Genomic DNA, 24,177 nt, shown 5'->3' with positions numbered 1-24,177 from the left:
TTCACTTTCCATTTAAAAACAGTGTAATCCCCTGTTTCACGGTGTGAATACAGTCGAATACATTAATTTGTCCAACTGTAATCACATGTTTCACGCCATGAATACAGTCGAATACAACAACTGATTAGCTGGACTTCCCTGATTCACGCCTATTTTTACTATTGTATTCATAAATACAGTAGCTTAAATATATCTAATACATCTTATAACAACAGAAAACGTATCTATAATCTATAATATAGCAACAGAAAACGTATCTACAATCCATACAAAATTTTCGCTCGTATCTCTAGTAAATTCAATGATGTGAATTAAAATTAAGTGCGACTAAAATAACCAACAAAACTCGGGACCAAAAAGTCAATTCTATTTTGTTCGATTTAGTTTTATATATTTAAGAACAAATTTAATCTAGTTAAGTATCAACCGAGCTAAGCTCCTGGACACCCTTGAGTAATTATCCTCCCTTACAATGTATATGGCAAAGTTTGTAGTGATACAGAGTTTAAGAATGAGTAGAAGACTTCTAAAACTTATTATTTTAAATATGTCATAATATTTGTATAATTATAAAAACTATTAACACTTTTGGTCTTGAATATGTTACAACATTTATATATGGCTATAAAATTTATAATTAAATTAAAATATAAAATTTAAGTTAAATTATTTCAAAATTTAGAAAACTATTTTTCCTTTTGGAGCAAATGAGTTGGGAGACCCATCGTTATACACGTACAGGGTTCCAATACTAATTATGATATCACCAGAACGAAATGAAATTTATTTCCTTTTTCTAATTTGTTGATACTGGTGTCCAAACCAGCACACACACTGCTACCTCCCACCGGCACAAGTGCGGGATAACTCTACTATCAAGGTTTAGGCAAATGAAAAGAAATTACTGTGCATTTTTTGTCTACTGAAATTTGAACTTTGATCTACAATTCTTTTCACTCATTTCATTGACCACTAAACCATACCGTTGAGTTCAAGAAGCAAAAGCTCAAATCCAGAGATGTGAATCGAAGCTTGCCAGGTCTTATGACAAATGAGCAATGAAGCAATTTATCATGATTCTAAATCAATGAGCCTCTATTATGTGCAGGGAAGCTACATGTATTACATATAGAATATGCAACGTAAACCAGAACCTATCAAATACAACTGAAGCAAATATGTAAGAAGATTTCAAGACAGACCAAGAAAACTATCACAAGTGGTAAAAGTGGGTATATGCAAGTTATAAGGCTGTCAATGGAAGTTAGAGAAGTAGTAACTGTATTTTAGATGTTAGAGAAGAGGTAACTTGAAAGTTATATATGAGGATCGTGGAAAGTTTCTGCAGAATGAGATGAGCAGTAAACAAAACTTTCTAGCGCTTTTAATTGATTTGAGGAGAAAAACTCCGAATGAGTGTGGCATTTGCAACTGTTAGTGCTATTAGACTCTAATGACTTTTCCCTTTCTCCAACAGTCCTACCAGCCATAATGCCTAGAGATCTAGAAAATGGAAAAAAGATTACCACCGTACACATTCAACTGCTACCAAGCTCCTAATAGATGAGAAAGGCTCGAGAATGAGACGACAAACCACATCGTCACCGGTGCAAAATGAGTCTGAGACCCAGATTCAAGAATGGTTGAACCAGGGCCTGATGGAACCATTTACATGTCCCTTGCTGTGGATCCCAACACCATTTGGTATCAGGGAAGGGGGCAGTCCAACAGCCATCGGAGGAGGAGCAGTAGGAAACAGTGCATGAGTGGGCGGAAGGTTATGGGGGCTTACTAGAGGACTACCAGCTGGATTTCCTTTATGCTGTTGGATAGCATGGATCTGTCTAAGTCCCTCTTCATGAATCTGTGCTAATGTCTCCAACTCCTTCATCGATAAAGCTTCCAAACCAGCCCCATACAGTGGAGCATGCCGAGACATTTCTTCCTGAAGTGATGCTTCTAGCTGACGGATGTAGTGCTGAAAGATGAAACAACCAATAAAAATGACAAGGCATCAGTTCTGATTCCTAATCTCTAATCACAAGTAAATTTTACAAAGGAATGTATTAAGCTCGGACGTAGAAAATGGTAAAAAGAAAGATAAATATGCAAAGGACAAGGGCAAACAAGTAAATCCTCAAATTATCTGTAACGTGAAAAAAGAAACCCCCAAAAATATCATAAAGAGGTTCACAGCTTTCTTGCTTTTTCCACCTCTTCCTATGCCACTTGTCGGGAGGAAGTTCAAGCAATAGATGCAAGGAACAACAACAAGAGATAAAGACTCCATGTAACCATATCATGCAGCAAATGCAGCATCAAAAAAAGAGGGAAAAATTATCAAGAGCAAAAACCTGGCAGGCTTCCAATTTGGATTCCATCCCGTCAATAAATGCTTCACAACGAGCAACCTGCTCCTCCTTTTCACGTTTCTCCCCTTCCGTTTGTCCAACTGTTTGAGTCAACCGGCGTACTTCATCCTCAAGTGATTTTCGTATTTCTTCTAGAGTCAATTTTTCTGTCGCATAACGTTTCAATTCTTCATCGAATCTTTTTCGAGCAGCTTCAGCACTTTTCAACCTTTCAGCAAGAGCATTTTTCTCCTTTGTCACTCTCTGAAGATTGAAAAGTTACTATTAGATTTAGTGGCCAAAAAGTAACACGTACTAAGAATTGGAAAAAGAATTGGGCAACCCCCTAACAAGAACAACATAAATAAAAAGCATACAAATCAACCATTCAGAGCATAAACATCAAAGCTTATGAAAATATTAGCAGTTCCAGAAGGAGATTGGACCTTTCAGCAGTAGCGAAAACAGAAATCAATTCTGGATATTTCTAAACCAAAACTCACCCTCCACTTCAATTTGAATGTCCACGTTTGAATTTTACTCCATCCATGTGAAACTGTTTTGCTATATTGGACATAATTTCGAGACAGATTAAGACTAAAATGAAACTACGGACATGGATGGAGTAAAAGAATAATAAAAGAGATCAAATTCTGTACAAAATTTAACTGAATATACAAAGTTTGATGTCATCAGTGGTCCTTTTAAAAGATTACTAACATACTGATCGTTTGGACAAGCTGTAAGATACGGACAAGAAAATACTAAAGGAAAAGCAAGTTCAAGATTTAACCAAATATGGAGCTTTTTTTTTTTTTGTTTTGAGATCTCTGATTGATTGATTATTTGTTTATTTTTATTTTGCAACTAACAAACTGAGTCTTCTGACACATCTTTAAGGGGTTATTTTATTAGACATATAAGAAAAAAATAATACAAATTCACACTGCTGATAAAATATTCAGTTTCACTATAAAACTCCACACAAATAATACCTGCACAACTTATATGGGAATTAGCGTATTATTTTATGTGGAATAGGATGTGGAATAAAAACATGTATATTACTAATACTGACATAAGAGCAACTAAAAATACTAAAATACAATTAACACTAATTCTTACATTTGATAATGCAAGCCCAGCATAACATATTATTTACCAAAATCCCAATCAATGTATTATTGCAACCCACAGATCATAATTCCTGCATAACTGCTTGTGAACCAAATGGCATTTGAGAGCTTTATTCAGTGTTTTTAATTATTCCCTTTCAACTTCATAGGTCAGGAGATTCCCATAGTAAGGACTCTTATAGCGTGACTCCTAAGAAAGCATGTGTGGATCTAAACTTTTATTTCCTTCCGTTCTTATTTTTGTCACAGTTTTCCAGCCACAAACAGCAATAAAAAGAGCACACCATTTAGGATGATAAACCTAACTAGGATGCCAGAAAGGACTAATTACACCCTATCTAAGTGATAAACTGACAAATTCAAACTGATAAGCTAAATACACGAGTTGAACCAACTAGAGACTGGAAGTACATAAACTATTGTATCCATAATTCCTTTTTTGTTAAATGACTGAGAGAGCAGCTTCGAAACTCTGATATTAAATGACCCCACCCCTCTACCCTTCTCCACTTAAATACCAAAGTTGCTGCAACAGCCAGATTATCTTCAAAGGAAGCTGTTGACTTAAGGTATCCCCTTATCCGAGGGTGAGCTATAACTTTGCTGCTTGCCTAAAGGCTTATCGGTAGCTCTTAGGTTCAAACCCGTGACATGTGCCCACCACACATCCAGCGATGTACTGCCTTCGCTGTTGTACTGCCTTTGCTGTTGAGTTGAACCACTCTGTACTATTGTACTCATAATTATTTCGTATAACCAACTGAATGCATTTATAACTTCGCGTTCAATAAGACCAAGAATCTCAAATTAAAGGAATGTATGATATGTGCCCACCACACATCCAACAATGTACTGCCTTTGCTGTTTGAGTTGAATGCGTACTATTGTACTCGTAATTATTTCTTAAAACCAATTGAATGCATTTATAAATTCTGGTTCAGTAAGACCAAGAATCTCAAATCCATGGGATGTATGACATCTCAAGTTACATATGTTTGTTTAATCAACAACAAAAATTCACAACTCAAAATGAATCCCACACTCCCTCCCTCAATCCCAAAATGCATGATACGTTTATTACTATTCGGAGTCTATGTTGCTCGAACTCTCCGAAAATGTCGTTGGGTGCGTGTCGGATACTCCAAAAGTAGTGTATTTTTGAAGTATCCGACACGGGTGCGGCAACATTTTGGAGAGTCCGCGCAACATAGTTCGGAGTATGAGTGCTAAGGTGTCCAAATTTCAGGTTGATTTAGGATACTGATATTTTTGTTGAAATTAACAATTTGTATATTTTGACACTACACTGAAAGGTGTAATTAACCACACTTGTCAAAATCTTCTTTAAATATTTAAGAAAACCATAGTCAAAGAAAAAGAAGTTTAAATCCTCCAAGATAAAGTGTCATACCAAATGAGGTTGTGGAAGTAATGAAAACGGACAGCTTAATAAGAATAAATCAAAACGAGATCAATGGAAATTAAGGCAGAGGATGGAGTGAGGGCCATTAAGCTTTGAAGCTATCTAAAGAAAACCAAGCGACTGCGGAAATGGCAGAGGACTGAGCAAGGGCTAAGTAAAGCATTAAGTTTATCTAAACATAATTAAACATTACTTTTGCTTAGATGGGCTTAAAGTTATTTAACATTGTTTAGATAGCTTCAAAGCGTTAATGAGCTCATCCAGAAAAATATACAAAATCAAGCCTTAATGAAAAATAATAACTGGTGCCAATTCAGAAAATGAACTGCATACCTTTAATTCGTCACGTTTCCGTGATTTCAATTGGGAAAGTTGTGATTCCGTATCGTGCAAGCGATCTTGAAGAGCCCTTTTCTCTGCTGTGAGCCTAGTAATTTCATCATCACGTTCAGAGCGTAGCCATTCAAGTTGACTTTCAACTTCTTGTATTTGTTCCATGAGTTCCTTCCTTTCCCCAGAAAAACGATCCATCTCGGCCCTCATCTCAGACTGTGCCGTAAGGTTTGTAAATTTCATCAAAGGAAAAATATCAAGTAAAGAAGATATTTTTTCAAGCAAACATCCACCAATAACAAAGAAAAGAAAAGAAAGCCCAAACATGGAACACTAATGATCAAAATACCTTGAGTCGATTATTAATAGCCTCTGATTCATTAAGCTTTTGGGAAATGATAGCTTTCTCTTTAGCCATATTGGAACTTTCCGCTTTCCTTTCCTCACGAAGACGTAGAATTTCATCCTCACTAGTGCAGTATTGATGCCAAAGTGCAGCACGATCAACATTTGCAAGTTCAGCCACCTCCCTCATCATGCTGAGAACTGGTCTAACAATTTCTTGCTCCTCGTGAATCAAGATTACCAAAATCTCCAAATCTAAATCTACTTCACGTGCACCTTCTGTCGAACTTGTGGCACGATCAACAAGCCTCTTGAGGATCCTCAATCGGTAAGACTCGTCAGCATACCATTTGAACAAAATGGTGTAAAGCAACTTTACAAAACCTTTTACACGCTGATCTCCAGAGAGTGCCAATGTCTCAGCTAGACCAAGAATTGAAGTAAAGTCATCTTGCTGGGCTCTCAATTGCTCAATGGTTCCCCCTTCTACAACCAAATCAGTATGCTGAAAATTTTCAGCAATGTATTGAGAGGTCAAATTTAATCTCCGAGCAAGACGCCTCTCCAAAACTATGGCTACAGATTGGGCGACAATGGCCCCTCGAGCTACAGCTCTTTCAAATGTCTGGGAAGCTTCGACAGCAAGACACGGAACTGATAACATCTCAATCAGCATATAAATATCAGAAAAATGATGCGTCAAATGGAAAGCTTGTTCATCCACTGTATGTGGCCTATCAGAATTGTGACAACTTTCATCAAATATGAAAAGCCCACAAGGTTCAGCTGAGTGGTTGTCAAAAAAATCACTGTCACAATCTATATCTCTCAGAATAGCTTCAGCAATATCTGCACAGCTATTTACAGTCCGACTCAAATAATCAAGAACACATGAAGAGACTTCGGTTCCCAAATTTTTAAGCCTGCCACGTATGGCTCTCACCTGCAGGGGAAATCAAAATATTATACCTTTAAAAAGATGAAAGGTTAAATGTATACAAAAACCAATTCCAAGGCATACTGCTTCTGGAAGATGTTGACAGTGAAGTGCGGCCTTGAATATAAAGTCCACTGTTGCTGCCAGAGGTTCATCATTGGAATCTGCTAAAAGATCAAATGACTGGAAAAAAGCACGTTCCCATACATCATTATCGCATTCCAATTGGCTGAGTGCACCAAAGATCTGAAAGATTTAGCAATCAGATCATCGGGAAAAGTGACATTATGAATCAAAAATCTGTATTCTCCCAATGCTATACATGATCTATAAAGACCAAAGTTACATTTTCACATCTCAGATGAAGTAAAGAAAGATAACTTCAGATTATCTTACCGGCATCCTTAGTGCAGGTTCGGCGTCTGGCTTTTGAAGTCGTTCTAGAAGCGCACAAGCAGCAAGAGGATGTTCTGAATGCTCAACCAGTTTCGGTACAAGAGCAACTAGGTCGGCTTGCAAATGCTTCGGAGCTTTATCCAGTACAAGCGCTATCTTCTGCGCAGACTGGGGCCTCCTCCTTGGTTCAGGACACCCTTGGGGAACAGCTCCATCAAGTGCTCTCAAGGAGTTCACAATCAACCCAAGAAGCTCCTCAGACTGCTCTGGCCATTTGGTCTGAATTACAGTGGCTTTGAAAGGTTTATACAAGAACAACTTAAGCATAAAACTTCAAGAGCAAGACATAGTAGTACCTTTGCTCGCTGAGGATTTTCAGAGAAACCACCAGCAGATGTTTCTGGTGAACAAATAGGCTGTACAGAGAAAGCCTTCTCAGGAGTATCAATCCTGCCGATGTCAGAGCTTTGCACAGCAGATGAATTCATGCTTTCATCCGCCATTGAATCCAGTCTGTCATGGACTAAAAGTTGCGAAGGTTCATTTGCACCACTGCCACTTGGAATAGCTTTGGAACTCACTTCAAATGACTCAGTATTAGAAATTCCTTCCGTAGGTTGACAGCATTCAACCATTATATCCAAAAGTAAATCAATGATTGCTTGCTGCAAGACTTTTACACCCATCAGCAAGTTCATCAAACTTGGTGAAGATTCTTCATTCTTATTTATCTTCTTTCCATCATTACAGCCAGATATCTTAGTAGGAAGGAGCAAGCGCTTTACTTTAGCAGGGTCGTCAAGATAAACACGAAGTCCTGTCAGGAACCCAGCTATTGCACCAGCATCCATAAGAAGTTTTTCTCTTAAAGTGACTTGTGGCTGTGAAGGATTATCTCCATAAGTGAGGTGAAACCCTGCTCTAGAAAGAAGATTCCGGAATATATCTTCTTCATCTCCGCTTATTCCTTCACTATCTTCTGAGTCAATGAGTTCATCAGGGTCAGTTGTCAAAGCATCATCCTCGGATGCCAATACCTAGAGGAATAACAAGTGAAATTACTAGATCAATATATAAAATTCCATGGGGAACAAAAATAGACAGAGAGTTATGGCATGGGGCACTCAAATATGTCCACTGACCACAAAGGTACATCAATCAATCAACTACATCTCAATTCCAAACTAGCCTCTATATATTCAGCTCCATTTGGACTGCAAAAATGCAACTGTCCTTAAATAACTAGAGAAAGCGGAACTCGTGGTAAAACATAAAGCCTCGGACTTTGGAGATCGTTAAAAATGATACGATATCCTCTATTTCCTATGAGTTAATAATAAAAAGGGGCTCACATTATGGAAATGAAAAGATATAAACACCAAGCTAAAAATGCTTACAAGTACTGTAATGGGTCCATCGATACCCACACACCCCCAAAAAATACGCTACTCTCAACCCCGCCACCCCCACCAACCAAAAACAGGAGGAAACCGTCTACCATGAAAAATAAACTATCATGATATGATTACCAAATACCCTTGCATTTACCACTATCTTTTTTGCAACTATAACATGAATTATTAGTAAAATATATGCAACAAAAGATGCTGAAGAGCAATGTCCCTTGAACCAAACCTACTGTTAGCTCAACATAAGGGAGAGCGAAGGGAAAGATCGGAAAATGCTGAATAAAATTATAATTACAGAAAGAACACGTCCATAGCAGCTAGGTTGACAATTAAGATTGGCTAGTGACCAGTTGACTATAGATAGTTAACATAATTTTTCTGATTGTTATAGATAATTAACATAACTACTGCATGATAGCTAGGTTGATACGTTAAATATGAGGTTATCTTAAGTTAAACTTCACATACAAACAAAAAAATGCACACCAACAGAGCAACAAATTGAAAGCCACGCACAACTTCCTTTTGTGAGCATAAAGAATCTACTTCTCTGCCTCAATGTCAACTGCAGATCCCTGACCCCCCTTTTTGGTTGTACATAGTCATACAAAAAGTTGTTTCCTTCTGGTATCTCCAACTAGGTTTTGCCTTTCCAGCCAAACTCTTTGCTCTTCCTCTCTTCTACCCTCATTGAAACCACCCCCCTGCATGGTGCACAAAAAGGCCAACACTCTTCATCCTCCTGCCACGATCTATCCAGTGGCAGAAGAGTTCTCTGTTCCTTACATTAACAAAAGTTATAGTCCTTAGATACTTGTTGATCAGAGCACGTATATAAGTTTTTGACGGGAGTAATTTCGATCCAAAGTAACAACATATGTAACTTAATATGTCTACCAGTAAGTTTCTTTTAACATCTACACTCTTTTCATTTTGGAGACAAGTCGGTCCTCTAAATTCTTTTTGGGAAATAGTCAGTCCTTTGGAGTCCCGATTGAATACAATACTCAATTTAAACTTTCTCTAACTCTCCACACTAGACAAAGTGGGTCAAGCTTTCCGGGATAGAGGTACTAACTTGTTTGGGAGGTGTCTATGTTTGTGTCTAGATTTATGCATCCACAACCCCTACCCCCTGTTAATTCCACCAATAGTAGTGACAGGAAAGAGAAGGGAAAGAGTTTAAGTTGGATACACAGTGAACATCCTAGACATTACCAGAAAGAATCCACCAGTGGATCAGTCTAATGAACATCCTGGACATTCTCCAAAAGAATCCAAACAGTTCAATAAAGAAGATTTACAAGTAAACCTAGTTAAATCAATAATTCATTGGTAAGCCATATGATATCTTACAGCGAAAGTGCAGATGGAGCATCTTCACCCCTCATAAAGAGGAAGCGTTTGTCTCAAGCTACACATTGCATCATGACAGTACCTAATACTCAAAAACCTAAATTCCAGAGGCACATATTTCAGTGCTTAGTAAAAAGAGACAAGGAGGAGAATGAACATCATTGATAAATTCGTGTAAATTGGATAAGGAGTGCAGTTGAAATGCATGTCTCTGTGTCTTAGATATTGTTGTTAAAATACACTTCATGTAAATTGGATAAGCCACAGACAGAAAGAAGTGGCAGATACCTTCCCACCAACAATCAAGGAAAACCAATTTATACAAGTGCGTCAACCACTAACCTCAAGGTCAGAAAATTCAAACCAAGGACAGCAATCCAGAATTTCACAGACAAAGATGACTGTATCACGTACGAGAAATCCTGCGTCAGGTTCCAACATATCTGAGACCTTCATAAATTGAAGAACGGATTTATTCCAAGTTTTAGTGCAAATGGAGGACTCCTTCCACACTGTTTTAGAAGGATTTTTCTGGTTTAGAATAGCCATCCTGTATCTAACCCAAAAGTTCTTGTCTGGATCAGTACCAGCAGACTGATCACTCTCTAGATATATGCATATAGTGTCGAACGATTCATATACACCTGCATTTTAAAATAAATAAATAAATGCCAGTTGTCAACCGTGGAATTCAACAACGATGTTTAGAATCATAAGGGAGAGAAGTAAAAGGGGTGGAGAGGAGGAAGAGGACGAGAAGGGTATAGCAATTTACCAATACGAAGCTCACACCCGCCTGCTTGAAAGAATTTGCTAAATATTTTCCGTGTCTCCATTATCTCCTTGAAGGACAAGAAGTTCTCCACCTTCCATGTAAAAGAACTTTTCTTCCCACCTTTGTCCAACTGGGAACCTCCATTTGCTGACTCATTATCCTGATCGATCAATTCCTGAAAGAGGGATGTCTCCTTTAAAATAAGGACTTCGGCAGAGAACACAACAGTATCCTGAAAAAGAAATCCAGAATCTTGATCAAAGAGACTAGTAAGGGTCACAAATTCGCGCCAACCCCAGTCCTTTGCAGCTTTAGAATACCGATTCTGAGATTCCTTTGTGACAGACTTCTCCTCCATCTTTTGGTTTACAACAGACAACCGATGGCTCACGAAACAACTCCAATCACTGTTAGTATTCCTTGTATCTGTGACTTCGAGAAATACCGAAAGGTGGCATGGAGGCTGAGACTGCCCTGATACCGTGAATAAATGTACTACATATTAGTTTAGTGGAGGAGCAATAGACAAGCAACTCAAAGAAGCTCATATACTTCCAAATGAAAGACTGATGCACGAAGATGAATGAGGAATCTACACATTTCATATATTTTGGAGTCAAGCATTCAAAGTGCTCAGCAATTAACATGCTCATGACTAGGACACTTTGAGGCAATTGTAAGTGCATCGACAAACAGACAACAGAAAGGGGCACCCAAGGGTGTAAGCTGGAAAGGACCATGGGAGACCAGGATTCCAATTCCAAACGTTAGGTAATTTCTTTCGATATATCTAAATCGCTGGTGTAGAGAGGTACCAGAATCCCCACTAGTGGAGTAGGTGCTCAGTGGATTAGGCAAGGTGAGCGCAAGCTGCCATGGGCACCACCAGTATTTTATAAAATAAAAAAGTCACTATGACATATTTCTTAAGAAGTAAGAAAAGGCAATAACCAGAGAAATGTCCACATTACATGAATATGATCCTCTTATTTCTAGGGAACCTTGACCTCTAATTATACTGACCAAAATTTAAGGGTATCTGTATATCGAAATTCAGAAGCCTATAAAAGGTAGTTACAGCAATAATATTTAAAAAAAATCCCATGTAAAGAGATTGCTGTGATCAGCATAAAGGCATACCTCTGGGGTAAACAATCAGCCGACAATCCCGATTGCCAATCTGAAACCTCCTGCTCTTTATGCAAAGCCCTGTAATCTTTCTTTTCTTTAAAAGATCCTTCAACCTTGTGAAGTTCTCAATCCTCCAAGTAAACTTTGCCCATATGACCGTCAGATTTCCTGGCACTACTGCCACTCCTAAGACCAATCAATCCGCCATTCTTGGAAAAGCTACTAAGCTCCTTAATAACGTGAAACGAAGTACTGAAAATTGCAGTGTCATCCACCAAGAACCCTGAATCCGACCCCACAAAATCTGCCATCTTTATGTAATCATTCCATCCCAAGCTCGTGTTATCCCCACTCTTATTATCAGCAGCAAACCTTCCATAAGAGTCCCTATGCATATGATTCAGACCCGGCTTCTGATTCAACAATGACATCCTAAACAAACACCAACAACTCCTATCCGAACTCGAAGTCTTCTCAGTATCCTTACTCTCTAAGCACATTGACAAATGATCCACCCCATTTACCGAGCTTTGATACACACTAATCCTTACATTACACTCCCCAGCGGGAAAAACCGGGCTCATAATCTTCTGAGTTTTAATCATTTCCTTAAACAAGCTAAAATTATGAACCTTCCAAGTAAATTTCCCGCTCAAAACATCACCAGCTGGGCTAGTAACTACTAAATTCGAAGCAGAATTAGATTGCGTTTCGTTATTATCACGCGAAAAACTAACTGACTCATGAAGAATAAGTATATCAGCAGTAATAAGAATGCAATCATTGTTGCATAAAAATCCTAATTTTGAGTCTAAGATGGAATTAGAAGGAGTAAAATCACACCAGCCATGAGATTTCTTCTTCGACGAGAAGCGATGCCACGAGTCCCTGTGGATAGACTTTGAGCTGTCCGTTGGATGCTCAATAGCGAGGCGGTAGCTGGCGAAGCAGTCCCATTTAGACGACGCCGTATTTCGAGGGTCCATTATCTGAAGGTACACGGATATATAACCCGGCAATGCTTGTGAGTCACCCTTAGGGTAAACTAGCAAACGGCAATCATAACCGCCGACTTCAAAGTATTTGCTCCACAACGCCCTAGCTTTCACTCGTGTGAAATTACTGATTGCCCATTTACACACCGCCGCATACTCACCTCGCCTTTCCACAATCACGGACTCCGCCGCCACAGTAGCTGTGACAGAGGTAGGGTCGCGGGAGGCAGCCGGATCCTCCAACGCCGCCATTGGTTTCTCCGACGATGACGTGGCTGCCGGAGATGATGACATCATCGGACGCCTCGGCACCATGATGGTGGACGGCTGTGATTGCTCGGCCGACGATGAAACCGCTGTCTCTCCGGCGGAGGCCAAATTCTTATGGTGGTTTCTCATTTTCTGTGCACTTTTAGCTGATATTCTGCTTAGGAATTTTTTTCTTCTGGTAGATTCTATAAGGTTTTTTACTTTTATTTTAAATTGAAAATTATATTTTCCAAAATTTCTTCTTCTCTCTTAGTAATATTATATACCAATTACGTGTATTATGAATATGATAGTGTGGTTTCTGTGATCATCAATGGCGGAGAAGAAGAAATAGGAAGAAGAAAGAGGTATGGTGATTATTGCCAAAAATGTATGTGATTGTGGGTGAGAGAGTGAAAGAGAGGACAGCAGAGGAGTACGAACGAGGGTGCACGTTAATTATCGTGGGCGAGCCCTTCTTTTTTTATTGCTTTTCCATTTTTTAGTTAATATTTCGTTTGCTCTATTTGAATATAATATTATTATTATTATTTTGGAAAATTGAATAGTTGTATCTGAATTGAATGTTAAGATGTAAATTGATTTGTTTTTATAAGACTTATAGTATTTTTATTGTAATCTTTAAATAATAAAAATTTCATTTTAAGAATTTAAAAAGGTGATGTCCAAAGTTCGAATTTTTTTCTTTTGACTTCTTTTTTTTTTTCTGAAATTTTATGCTTATCATGAGGTGAGCTTCTACCTGAAAGGAAAAATATTGTACTATGTATATTCATTTATTTTTTTGAGATTTTTTTATTTAATAGCTTATATAATAGAGAAACATACGTTTGCTAACCTATTAAAGCTGATTAAAAAATGTGATTCACTTCAATATCAAATTTTATATGTTCGTAGGCTAAATTATTGCATGATTTTCTTACTTTGTGCTGATTTTATTCTTTTAGTATCATATCGTAAATTGAATGATAAGATTTTTAATATGTTACACGAAAGAGATTACATAACAAATGCTATTTCGTTTGAATTATGCAATATTAATTATTGGTAATAAAATTCTAAAAATAGAAAAGAAAAAGAGGGAAAGATGCACCCAAGTCAATAGCAGGATTTACACTTTTACTATATTTAGCTCTCTTCTTATGGTTGATGTTTGGGAAACCAACCAATTTTGCTTGATTTTTACACCAATATTTGATCATTTCTTCACTTTTTGTGGAGTTACTTGCATAGCAAGAGATTTATTATATGGATACGATTCAATACGTCAATTATTACATAATTTATTAGTATTACTAGATATAAATGAAAAATGTTATAAAACGTTAATAGAGTGTATGTGTTACAACTAGGGATGAACATAGTCGGGTTGGTTCGTATTTTACAATTACCAAACCAAATCAATTGTGTCGGATTATTGAATCTAAAGACCAAACCAAACCAATAAAACTCGGGTTTTTCACTCTCGGGTTTTCGGGTTATTCGGGTTTTTTCAGGGTTTTTTTTTCCGGTAAAATCTTCGTAGAACAAAACATATAAATTATGCTCAAAATATTTCTTTAGTCCTAGTAAGATACAACTATATAAAGTATTTTCCAAGAAAATAATACGAAATATGAGATATGTCATGACATTATCCTAAAATATTCAACAATAAAGACAATAAAATTAATGTAATATAAATATTGCTAATTAAAAAGCCATAATAAAAATAAACATAATCTAAAAGTACTAAGTCATGCTAAAATAAGTAGACTAATAAGGAATTATTAAATACATGACTAAACGCTAAAGAAAAAATAAAAATAGGTTATGCATTTTTATCTAAATTATTACAAAACAAAAAATAGATATTCAATGCATTCCCGTTCGTAGTATTGAATTAAATGTCTTTTGTTAGAATTAGTATTGATTTGATTTTGGTTTGGGCTTTGTTAGCACTATTTAATTTACTAATATTAATGGCTATAAAACTTATTGGAACATTCAAAAGTTCTAAGTCCAACCTTAAAATAATACCTCAAAAACTAAAATTATAAAATCTTTTAAGAAAGATTTATAAATTACATCACAATAAGTATATTTATATATTAAATATATCTAAAATTTATATATATGTAATGTCGGGTTGGTTTGGTTTCGGTTTGACTTTCTTTAGTTAAAACCAAACCAAACCAATTATGGTCGGATTTTTTTTACAATGCCAAACCAAATCAAACCAACCCATAATCGAGTTTTTTTTCTCGATTTAACTCGGGTTATCGCGTTGAAGCGGTTTGTCGGTTTCCTTTGTACAGCCCTAGATACAACTCTTTAAGGTCATGAGCTAACACAAAAGTAAGAAAACGAACTTTTACCATATCAATATTGTTTGATAATTATTTCAAATTTGAAATAATTATAGATAAAATTATATGCTACAAAATTAATGGTACTATCTCATTTCAAGATAGGAACTACGGGATTTCAACATCAAATAACGCAAACTTGTTTTATTTCTAATTTCAAATCTGCCAAAGTTTGAAACCTAACCTTCCAACCAATAGGACTGTGACTCGTCTAACATTCCTTCCAGCCAACTTCCCCAAAATAACATTCCTACTGCAACTTTCTGATTCCATTTTTTGTCGCTTTTACGTTATTAGTCTTTTTTTTGTGGGGGCGGGGAGATTCCAAGAGAATCCCGTGGCTGTTACCTTTTGGGTGTGTATTGAATAACCTGTTTACTATACAATAGCTCGTAAATCATACAAGAAAGGTAAATTGTACTAGACAAGCCCGATACGACAAGCTCTAACTTAGGCCGTTGATTAATTCCAGTTTATCAGTTTGAATGACAGCATTAAATGGACAATTGCTTGCATAAAATATGAAGTATCTTACAGGGACCGAACTTCTAATTGTAACATGTTTATTTTTTCCCGATATTTATCATCATCACCTAATTGTAACAGGTTCAATTTTGTATTTACCTAATAGGAAACATGATATATTCTTTTTTTCGAAAGTCTAGTTATAGTGACACTATCAAAATGAAAGCTAACTAATTCGTCAGTTGACCTATTTTACCAAAATACAAGAGGAAATGAGCATCTTTTGATTTTTCCTTTGTGACAGTCGCCCCCATTTAACATATACCTATTTTTTTTTAAAATGTTTAACTTATCCACTTTTTAAACAACTTCAGCCCCCTTTCTTCTCCTCCTTCTCCTTCATTTTCTTCTTCTTTCTTTCTTTTTAGGTGCAAGCATCTATATTCTAGCACTGAACAAGGAAAGCCCTACAGTCCACATACTTTGCAACAACATGGTTGCTATGCTAGAGGTATAATTCGTTATTTAAGATTTTATTTACTCTGCACAATCTTAAGGTCAGTTGTTGGCTCGAATCATATAGAGGATGCCCTTTTTACTACGAAAACATATTCGAGTACTCAACAGAAGATCAAACCAGTAGCTTTAATCCAACAGATGAAAATTCAAAAAAGTCTTGGACATGAAAACTCAAGCTGATTAAAAATTCCTCGTTTGGTTCAAAACTTAAATCCTCCCGCGCTTAAGTCAAGTCCTTTTCCAAATCTGGTTGTTCAAATGAGTACTCAGCAAACTTTGACAAAGGGTCTCTACCAATGGCTAAAGAACATAGTTATAATGTCAAAGAAGCGAAAACAGAACCATTTGTACAAATTCAAAAAGGTGCATATTCAAAAGGAATGAACAAACAAAATGTTGTTGATCAAGATCATAGAGATAGACATAGAAGGTCATTTTCAGGAGCTATTAAAAGATTTTCAACAGCTAAATCTTCTTCTTCTACTTCAGCTCTAGCCAGTTACAAAAACAAAAACTTCGCCAGTTACAAAACAAAATTTCAGCTTGCGCCAGTTACAAAACAAAAATTTCAGCTCCAGTTATAAAACAAAACTTCTTAAGTTCGCCAGTTACAAAACAAAAACTTCAGCTCTAGAGCTGAACTTCAGGCCCGTCTACTAGAATGCTGAAGTTTTGCGTGATTGACTTTGCTACTTCAGCCCCGTATGCTGAAGTTATGCGAAAAAGCGGGTACGCTTGCACTTTTTTTGCAAAGCGGGCACAAGTTAAAACGTGACACAAAAAGCGTGTATAGATGCAAATGCCCCCATTGTGACACCAAAGGAGACTGCACCAACACATTGAGACGGAACATTCCTAGATTTGAAACCTTCTGATCCATATTCTCCCTCCTACTAGAATATATACATGATCGATGAAAAAAATATCAAAATATACATCACCATTCACCACAGAATACATTCCAAAATACAATCAGCAATATATATTCCACCAGAGTTAAGCCGAGAGTCAATGGTGTATCATTATACTACATAATCAGTTTCACAAAACGTTGAAATCTGAATAGGTTACATGAGCTCAATTCCAAAAGTAAACTCTCTCCACGTTTCTCAAGCAAGAGTTTAAGCAAACTTATAACCTGAATAACTTCTAGCAATTGGTACAGTCGTACAGATACTACATTGCAAGCACAAGATCAATGTCAAAGCATGAATTCAAGCTTTACCTCTAGAGAACTAAGATCAAAGAATTGCACGTATGAGAACCACAATAGAGAGCGAGAAAACAACAACCAAATCCCAGTAGATGTTGATCCAGTGATGCTCACTTCAAACAAGTTGGAAGTGTGAGCCCATGACAGATGAAAGCCAAAATAACATATATTATCACAAGGAGAAGGAATATTAGTGCAACCCTGCAAAAAATCAAACATCATGTATAAGTATCCTGTCAAGATCACAAAGAAAGATAAGCAAAAATAAAAAGGAATACTTGAAGCTGGAGTAGTACATAATATCGTAATCATGCTAGCAAATCATTAGCCACTTAAGGATAGAGCAATATGAATTTTCAAGAGAATGACTATAGTAATAAGTATATGCAATCAGCCATATGCATTAGAACTACTTCACAAACCACACACCCTTGGAACAATCTCAAAATCCAAATTAAAGTAGCAAAAGGTAGCAGCTATATAATAATATAACAACAAGTGGCACTAGCTATATTGAAATGTCAAAGAAGAATTTGTCACCAACTCCGAAGTCAACTAAAGCAGCAAACAGACAAAACACACTGGGACATATAACAAGGTGTCAATGTGTCATGCTAATAAAATACTAGACATTTTATCATACTACAAGAATGGGGTTTATTGACGTTTTAAAGAATATTTCTCTAGATTGATCCTTTGAGATGCACACAGTTTCAAGTCATTTAGGTAGTCAGTAGCACTATAGCTTCCCCGATGTAACTAGGGATTAAGTGCATTTCCTTTTTCTTTTCGTTTCCTATTTCTTAAAGGGAATTAAGTGCGTCAGACATGCAACCCTAAATGTTTGAAGTTGAGTTTAAACTCCTATCCAAGAAAAGGCATGACTTCATTTTAGATAAATGACACCATCACCCCCCCCCCCCCACACCCCACCCCACCCCACCCAAAAAAAAAATAAAAAGGAAAGAAAGAAAGAATGAAAAAGACAAGACAAGAAAAGAAAAGAGCTCTTGTTTAAGCTGCATACGTGAGCTTGACATTTCTCCACCACACAGTGCTTCTGAAACGCCGAGCTTGCTTCCTGAATCGGAATGTATTTCCTTGCATATTAGCAGTTTTATCAACCAGCAACTCCAGGCGATCACCTCTCTCCAGAACTTTATCGATATTTTCAATCATGACATTACGCACCTGTTAAAGGCATGGGATATCCTCAAACTTCTCAGTAAATGACAAAATAAGGCTGTTATCATGTGATTGAATGCAATTTCTAGCTTGTATGAAAAGATGTATAACATTACAGAAAAGATGTATGACATTACAAAAATCATTAAATCAGTAAGTCACTACTACATGGATTACGAGGAATGTCTTAATACTGACAGATAATCTGAGGGAATTGAAGAACTGCATCAATACACCATTATTTTATTTGGTCTATAACTCATTCCTATCCCAATTTGTCTGGCATTCTTTGACTATAAAATAGAGTATAAAAAGGTAAGAAAGACTTTTGACAAATAAGCTAAATATATATAAAAGGCCCCAAGTACCATTATGTCACACATAATTTTTATCTATCCAACTTACATCAAGACATGTCAATGGTAAAATGAGAATGTCTAACTATACAAAGGTGCCAACCTTTTTGGGATGGACAAAAAAGGAAAGAGTGTCAAACAAATTGGGGTTGGCGAGTGGTATGTTTTCCATGGTATTGATGAGGTACCAGTAACAATTTTGTTGAGTCATTTAGAGGTAACCAACTATATATGCGGCATCCCTCTTCAAATTGAGAAAATTGCTGATGTGCATTCATCTAGCACATTAGCTTCCTGAACAATATATGGGAACTGACCTGGCTCATTTCACCCTTTAGCCTGTTTATTCTGTCTGCATTTGGATCACTAGAGTAATACTCGATTTGCTGGCTAAGGACCCTTGAGAATTCATCATTCATGGCATAAGCTTGTGCAGAGAGAACTGCCCGACCATAGGTTCTCACAAATCTTTGGTGAATTTCTTCCAGGAATGCAAAAGGGATTCTTCCTGTAAGGAGTTTCAATACAGTAAAATATCCATGGAAGATGACAGTCTTCTGAGCTAACAGTCAAGAATATAAAATGAAGTTTCTCCTAGTGCAGTAATATTACAGTAGATCAGTCTGTGTAAGATTTAGAAAACTTCAATTTTCAAAATCCATAATGTGCCTTAAAAGACTGATTATTTAGTGTTGAATAGAAATAGACCAGAATAGAGCTGAACAAAAACAGAAGATTCATATAGCTCCCAACTAATTTGGACTTGAGGCAGTTGATTCATTGACAAGATCAACTTCACAATTTAAAACGTTTTAACTAAACTCAATTAGATGTCTGAATTCTGATAATGTTTAAATCTTTTTCTTAGAAAATAACAAGTACCCGAAGTTAAAAATGCATATTCTAGAGAATGAGTACAATGCTGAAGTTCAAGATGTCCAGAGGGAGAACAAAGTAAATAATCTAACAGTATCTAATGTTGTTGGAAGCTAGTGACTGAGGTAATGAGAAGGACCAATAACTATAAACTACCACAAAATTCTTTATTAATCTCTAGTGCACACTGCAGATTCCACACCAAAAGTCCTCAACAATGTTTAATAGTCCATCAGTCACAAAAAGAATGAAACAACTGATCACACAAGAGTAAGCATTTCTAATTTTCGTTGTGATTTTGGTACAAGTTTCTTTATTGAAATAAAATTTAGATATTTAGAAACTACATATAAAATGTTATAAATCTAAGTTTGGTTTAAAACATTTCAAAATCACAGAAAAGAACTGTTTAAACCCCCCAAAATACAATAGTGCCCTGTTATCCTAGGCAAGGTCTCAGTACAATCCAAAATCTAGCAAACAGAACGATCCTATATTTTGGATTCAAATTTCTGGAAATAAATCCAAAATTAAAACATTCCTGAATTTCTAAGTCAATTACGCCCTCAAAACTGCAAGTTTTTTTTAACTTTTTGTTGGTTACCACTCTTCACTTTTTCATAATTAAATTGACCAAAAATAGGCACTTGAAAAGTATATAAAACATCAAATTCAATAATCCCAAGTTATTAAACTCCAAAATCAAACATCACAACCTAAAAATACGAAAAAGACATTTTTTTAAAGAAAAGGTCAACTTACTTCCGGCAACCTCATCGGCCATACAGAGAACAGTGAGTCCATCGGTACGTTTAACATGGAAAATATAGCGATCCTGAGAATACGAAGCATTAGAATCATTATTCCCTGGTATTTTCTCCAATATCTGCCTCGCAATTGCGCTCGCGTTTGTCGACGTAGCACTGTACTCCGCCAATACAACCGATCCCCTCGCTACCAGGGCATACAGAATCGCCATTTCTCCTTTTCTCTATCTATTGCTCTTCCTCTGAATTATAGAAATAATTTTGTGAAAAAATCTGTGTACGATTGTACTTGTATATATCTGATTGGATCAATCGCTATCAAAGAGTTGAAATTGGAAATAGTTAAGATTAAAATGAATTAATTGACGTATTAAAATGTGATGAGTGGGGTATATGTATGTGTACAGAAGAAGAGATGATTGATTGAAAGCTGGATCTTAGGCGGGGGAACATTGACCCACGCTTTTCTGTTGCCTTTTTGGGTTGTCAAATTAGCTTATGCATCATCACTGAATTTAAAATTTGAAAGCCGTTTATATACTACTATATATTTTTTAGTTTAACTTTGATGCTGAATCAAATTTAAAGTAACTTATGGCTAATTAATTATAATAATTAAATTTCTGATCGTTATATAAGAATAAATATGGTACAACAAGTTAAATTAATAGTGATATAATTTGTGTTGTGTTAAATTTTAACACAAGTTTATGTCACGTATTGTCCGCTTTGCCAAATATATCTTACAAATTTGTTCCTTAGCTACGCCATTCCGTTCAAAAACGTGCATATCATGTAAATTTGTGATAAATCTTAGCACTTTCCTTTTATCATTATGTGAAATTCACCTAACGTGTTATGTGTATCTTTTTTTTTTTTTTACAAGTTTGCTAAAGTTCTTTATCCCTTTAGTCAGTTCGTCCTCCATCATGAGTGTCATAAATAGTGAATTATTCACGCTATAAATAGTCGTGGTTACTAAAAATAGTTGTCTCAAATTATTTGTCATTTTAGAAGTTCAAGACAAAATTAATATTTTTTTTCTTTTTTACCCTTAATAATAATTGTTCTTGAAGATGAAGATAACACATAAATAGAATAAATATCTAATCTTGACACATATATAAGGGTTGAATGATCCAATCACTTTCTTAATTAATATTTATTTCTTAAGGAGCATGGAAAAGAATATGAAATACTTCCTCCATTTTTGTCGGCAGATATTTTCTATTGTCATATTAAAATGACCAATTACAGTTATTATATTGCAAGTTTCAAAATTGGTCTTTAAGATGTTTTGTGCCATTAGGCTTTTCTCTATATACATTCGGCCTGTTATTACTCGTACATGTGGGCAGACTTAACTAACTAACTACTACGCTTCTTTTTGCAGTCTGGATAATGCTATTCCGACACATTTCTATGTACATTCTTGTTTGTCTTTACTTTTTTTGTCATTATTTTGTGCTTGTTGATTTCGTAAAACCAAATTGGGTTTGAATTTGGACAAATAGAAGCACACGTAGAAAGAAAGGAAATTTCCTATTGGACATATCCCACATCTTGTGCAGATTGATTATTCTGTTGGTTTCATATGGCTTAAAACGGGCCTAATACTAATGTGAATTTGGTGATTTCACCCATTTTTTATTATTTTTATAGATTAATAAACCTAATTTTTTTTCTTGTTTAATATCGAACAATTGATTCATGATTCGACCATACCTTAAACGAAATATCAAGCCCCAGAAGTATTAAGGATGCACTAGCTGAATTGATCAAAATTTGGACTAAACTTAATAATTGCAATTGATCGAGGATTAAGTCGACCACAACATAATGGCGAGGAGTCGTCTTAAGAAGGATTAGTGCCGAGGTCAAGTAAAGAATGAACGAAGGCAACAGTAGAATAAGTTTAGAATAGAAAGAAGGAATATTCCATTGGATATTCTTTTTGTAGTACTTTTTAGGGTTTCTTAGGAAGAGACAAAGAACAAAAACGGGATCTTCTTCACTTTTCAGATAAGAACATATTGTAAAGGGTTGATTACAAAAAATATACAAAAGCTTGTCTTGTCCACTGATTACATTGTTCGATACACGCTTTTTATTCACAAAATCTAAAGATTCCTTGTCCATCTTCATTTTCTTTTACTCCACGTTATCGTCAAGAAGGAGAATCATCCAAGTCATCTAACATTTGGGTGATAAATTCCTCCTTATTACCTTTATTGGCATTAGCTACATTTATTGCTTGCTTTTATTACTACATTCATTGACAATCATTGAGCATTTGTAGTTGGTATACAACATTTTTGGATTCAGCCCTACATCATTAATACATCTAAACGTTAGATCTAGCTGTTATTATATTTAACTAGGATTCACCCTCTATTATCTCTCATTAATTCGTTTTAAGAAAAAGTTTAGCACTTTTTTGGTAAAACAATTTGGCGTCGTCTGTGGGGAGTTTTTAGTTTCTTCTAGATAAAAAAAAAATACGACAACAACCATCTTTTTCTGGTTTGCACGAACTAACAATGGCACGAAAAGGAGATGAAAGACTGAAATTAGTAGTGGACATAACTGCCAACCTCTTGAACACCATCAACGAGGCTGACAGAGAAGACGAGGAGAATGTGATGCCGAGCGCTACACCCAGGCGGAGTGACTCACCTCCCCCTCATGGAAGTGTAACCGCTTCACGCGAAAGGGGAGCCTCCACGTCCACAACTGAGGAAGCGCCACCAACAGTGAAAAAACTACTGGAGACGTGGTTGAAAAGTACTCTAAACAACATACTCGATAAACTCGATCAAGGGGCGAGTAGAAGCGCCGCACGAGCGGATACCACAACAACCGCCAACGAGCAACCTGCTCCCACTCCTCTCCCAACAGGTAACACTCACACCGCTATTGATGCAGGTAATGGCGCACTTGCATCTATTCTGGAGAAAATGGAAGAAATGGAGAACGAGAATAAAGTGCTCCGCGGCCAAATGAGGGAGCATAAAAAAAGGGTTGATAAGATACCGGGCGCCCCGAAACTGCTACTAAAATGGGACGTCGGCCGGTTTATCGAACAACCGTACAGCGAGGAGCCAGCCCCACATGCCATACCCAAGACCTTTAAAATGCCACCATATCTGAAGATATACGACAGCACACCAGACCCCGAAGATCACATCATCCATTACGTCACAACAGTAAAAGGCAACGACCTCTCAAAAGAGCAGGTATCATCTGTGTTGCTGAAGAAGTTCGGTGAAACCCTAACAGGGGGAGCCTTAACATGGTACTCACAATTACCAGCACGTTCAATAACAACATTCAAGGAAATGGCCGACAAGTTTGTCACCGCTCACGCCGGGGCTAAGAAGGCAAAGGCCAGGGTGAATGACATATTCGTCGTCAGAAAATCGCCTGGCGAGGGACTTAGGGACTTCCTCGCCCAGTTCAACAGAGTTAGAATGAGCTTGCCAAACGTATCAGAAGGGATGGCGGTGGCAGCTTTTTAAAATGGGTTGAACAGGAATGGGTCGAGGGCGACCAGAAAGTTGTTAAACAGACTCATGAAATACCCTCCCACCA

At 36.6% G+C, this 24,177-nt stretch overlaps 2 protein-coding genes across 2 annotated transcripts; both read right to left on the bottom strand.

The window, feature by feature from the left end:
- Positions 1 to 1,362: 1,362 nt before the first annotated feature.
- On the bottom strand, positions 1,363 to 13,124 carry LOC107802227 (uncharacterized). Its single transcript, XM_016625682.2, is given in 11 exon segments — positions 1,363 to 1,978; positions 2,355 to 2,615; positions 5,244 to 5,459; positions 5,593 to 6,531; positions 6,610 to 6,771; positions 6,922 to 7,200; positions 7,278 to 7,958; positions 10,029 to 10,330; positions 10,462 to 10,935; positions 11,602 to 11,737; positions 11,739 to 13,124. Coding segments are annotated over 11 exon segments (5,043 nt in total). The 5' UTR covers positions 12,987 to 13,124; the 3' UTR covers positions 1,363 to 1,633.
- Positions 13,125 to 17,122: 3,998 nt separating this feature from the next.
- Positions 17,123 to 21,096, bottom strand: LOC107802228 (vesicle-associated membrane protein 711-like). The gene is made up of 4 exons (XM_016625684.2): positions 20,582 to 21,096; positions 19,261 to 19,451; positions 18,430 to 18,593; positions 17,123 to 17,603 (listed from the first exon to the last, which is right to left on the bottom strand). The coding sequence occupies exons 1-4, from the start codon at positions 20,796 to 20,798 to the stop codon at positions 17,513 to 17,515; spliced, it is 663 nt and encodes a 220-aa protein (XP_016481170.1). The 5' UTR covers positions 20,799 to 21,096; the 3' UTR covers positions 17,123 to 17,512.
- Positions 21,097 to 24,177: the final 3,081 nt, after the last annotated feature.

The sequence above is a fragment of the Nicotiana tabacum genome, chromosome 1 (genome assembly GCF_000715075.1).
Source record: "Nicotiana tabacum cultivar K326 chromosome 1, ASM71507v2, whole genome shotgun sequence".
Lineage (NCBI taxonomy): Eukaryota > Viridiplantae > Streptophyta > Magnoliopsida > Solanales > Solanaceae > Nicotiana > Nicotiana tabacum.
The sequence above is the reverse complement of the archived record's forward strand: the minus strand, read 5'-3'. Positions and strand labels throughout refer to the sequence as shown.

Excerpts from the sequence above, each read along its gene's own strand:
- LOC107802228 (XM_016625684.2), bottom strand. The coding sequence starts at position 20,798 with ATGGCGATTCTGTATGCCCTGGTAGCGAGGGGATCGGTTGTATTGGCG. Across the intron at positions 18,594-19,260 it reads TAAAGGGTGAAATGAGCCAG|GTGCGTAATGTCATGATTGA; the intron begins GTCAGTTCCCAT and ends TGCCTTTAACAG. Across the intron at positions 17,604-18,429 it reads TGGAGAAATGTCAAGCTCAC|GGTTGCACTAATATTCCTTC; the intron begins GTATGCAGCTTA and ends GATTTTTTGCAG.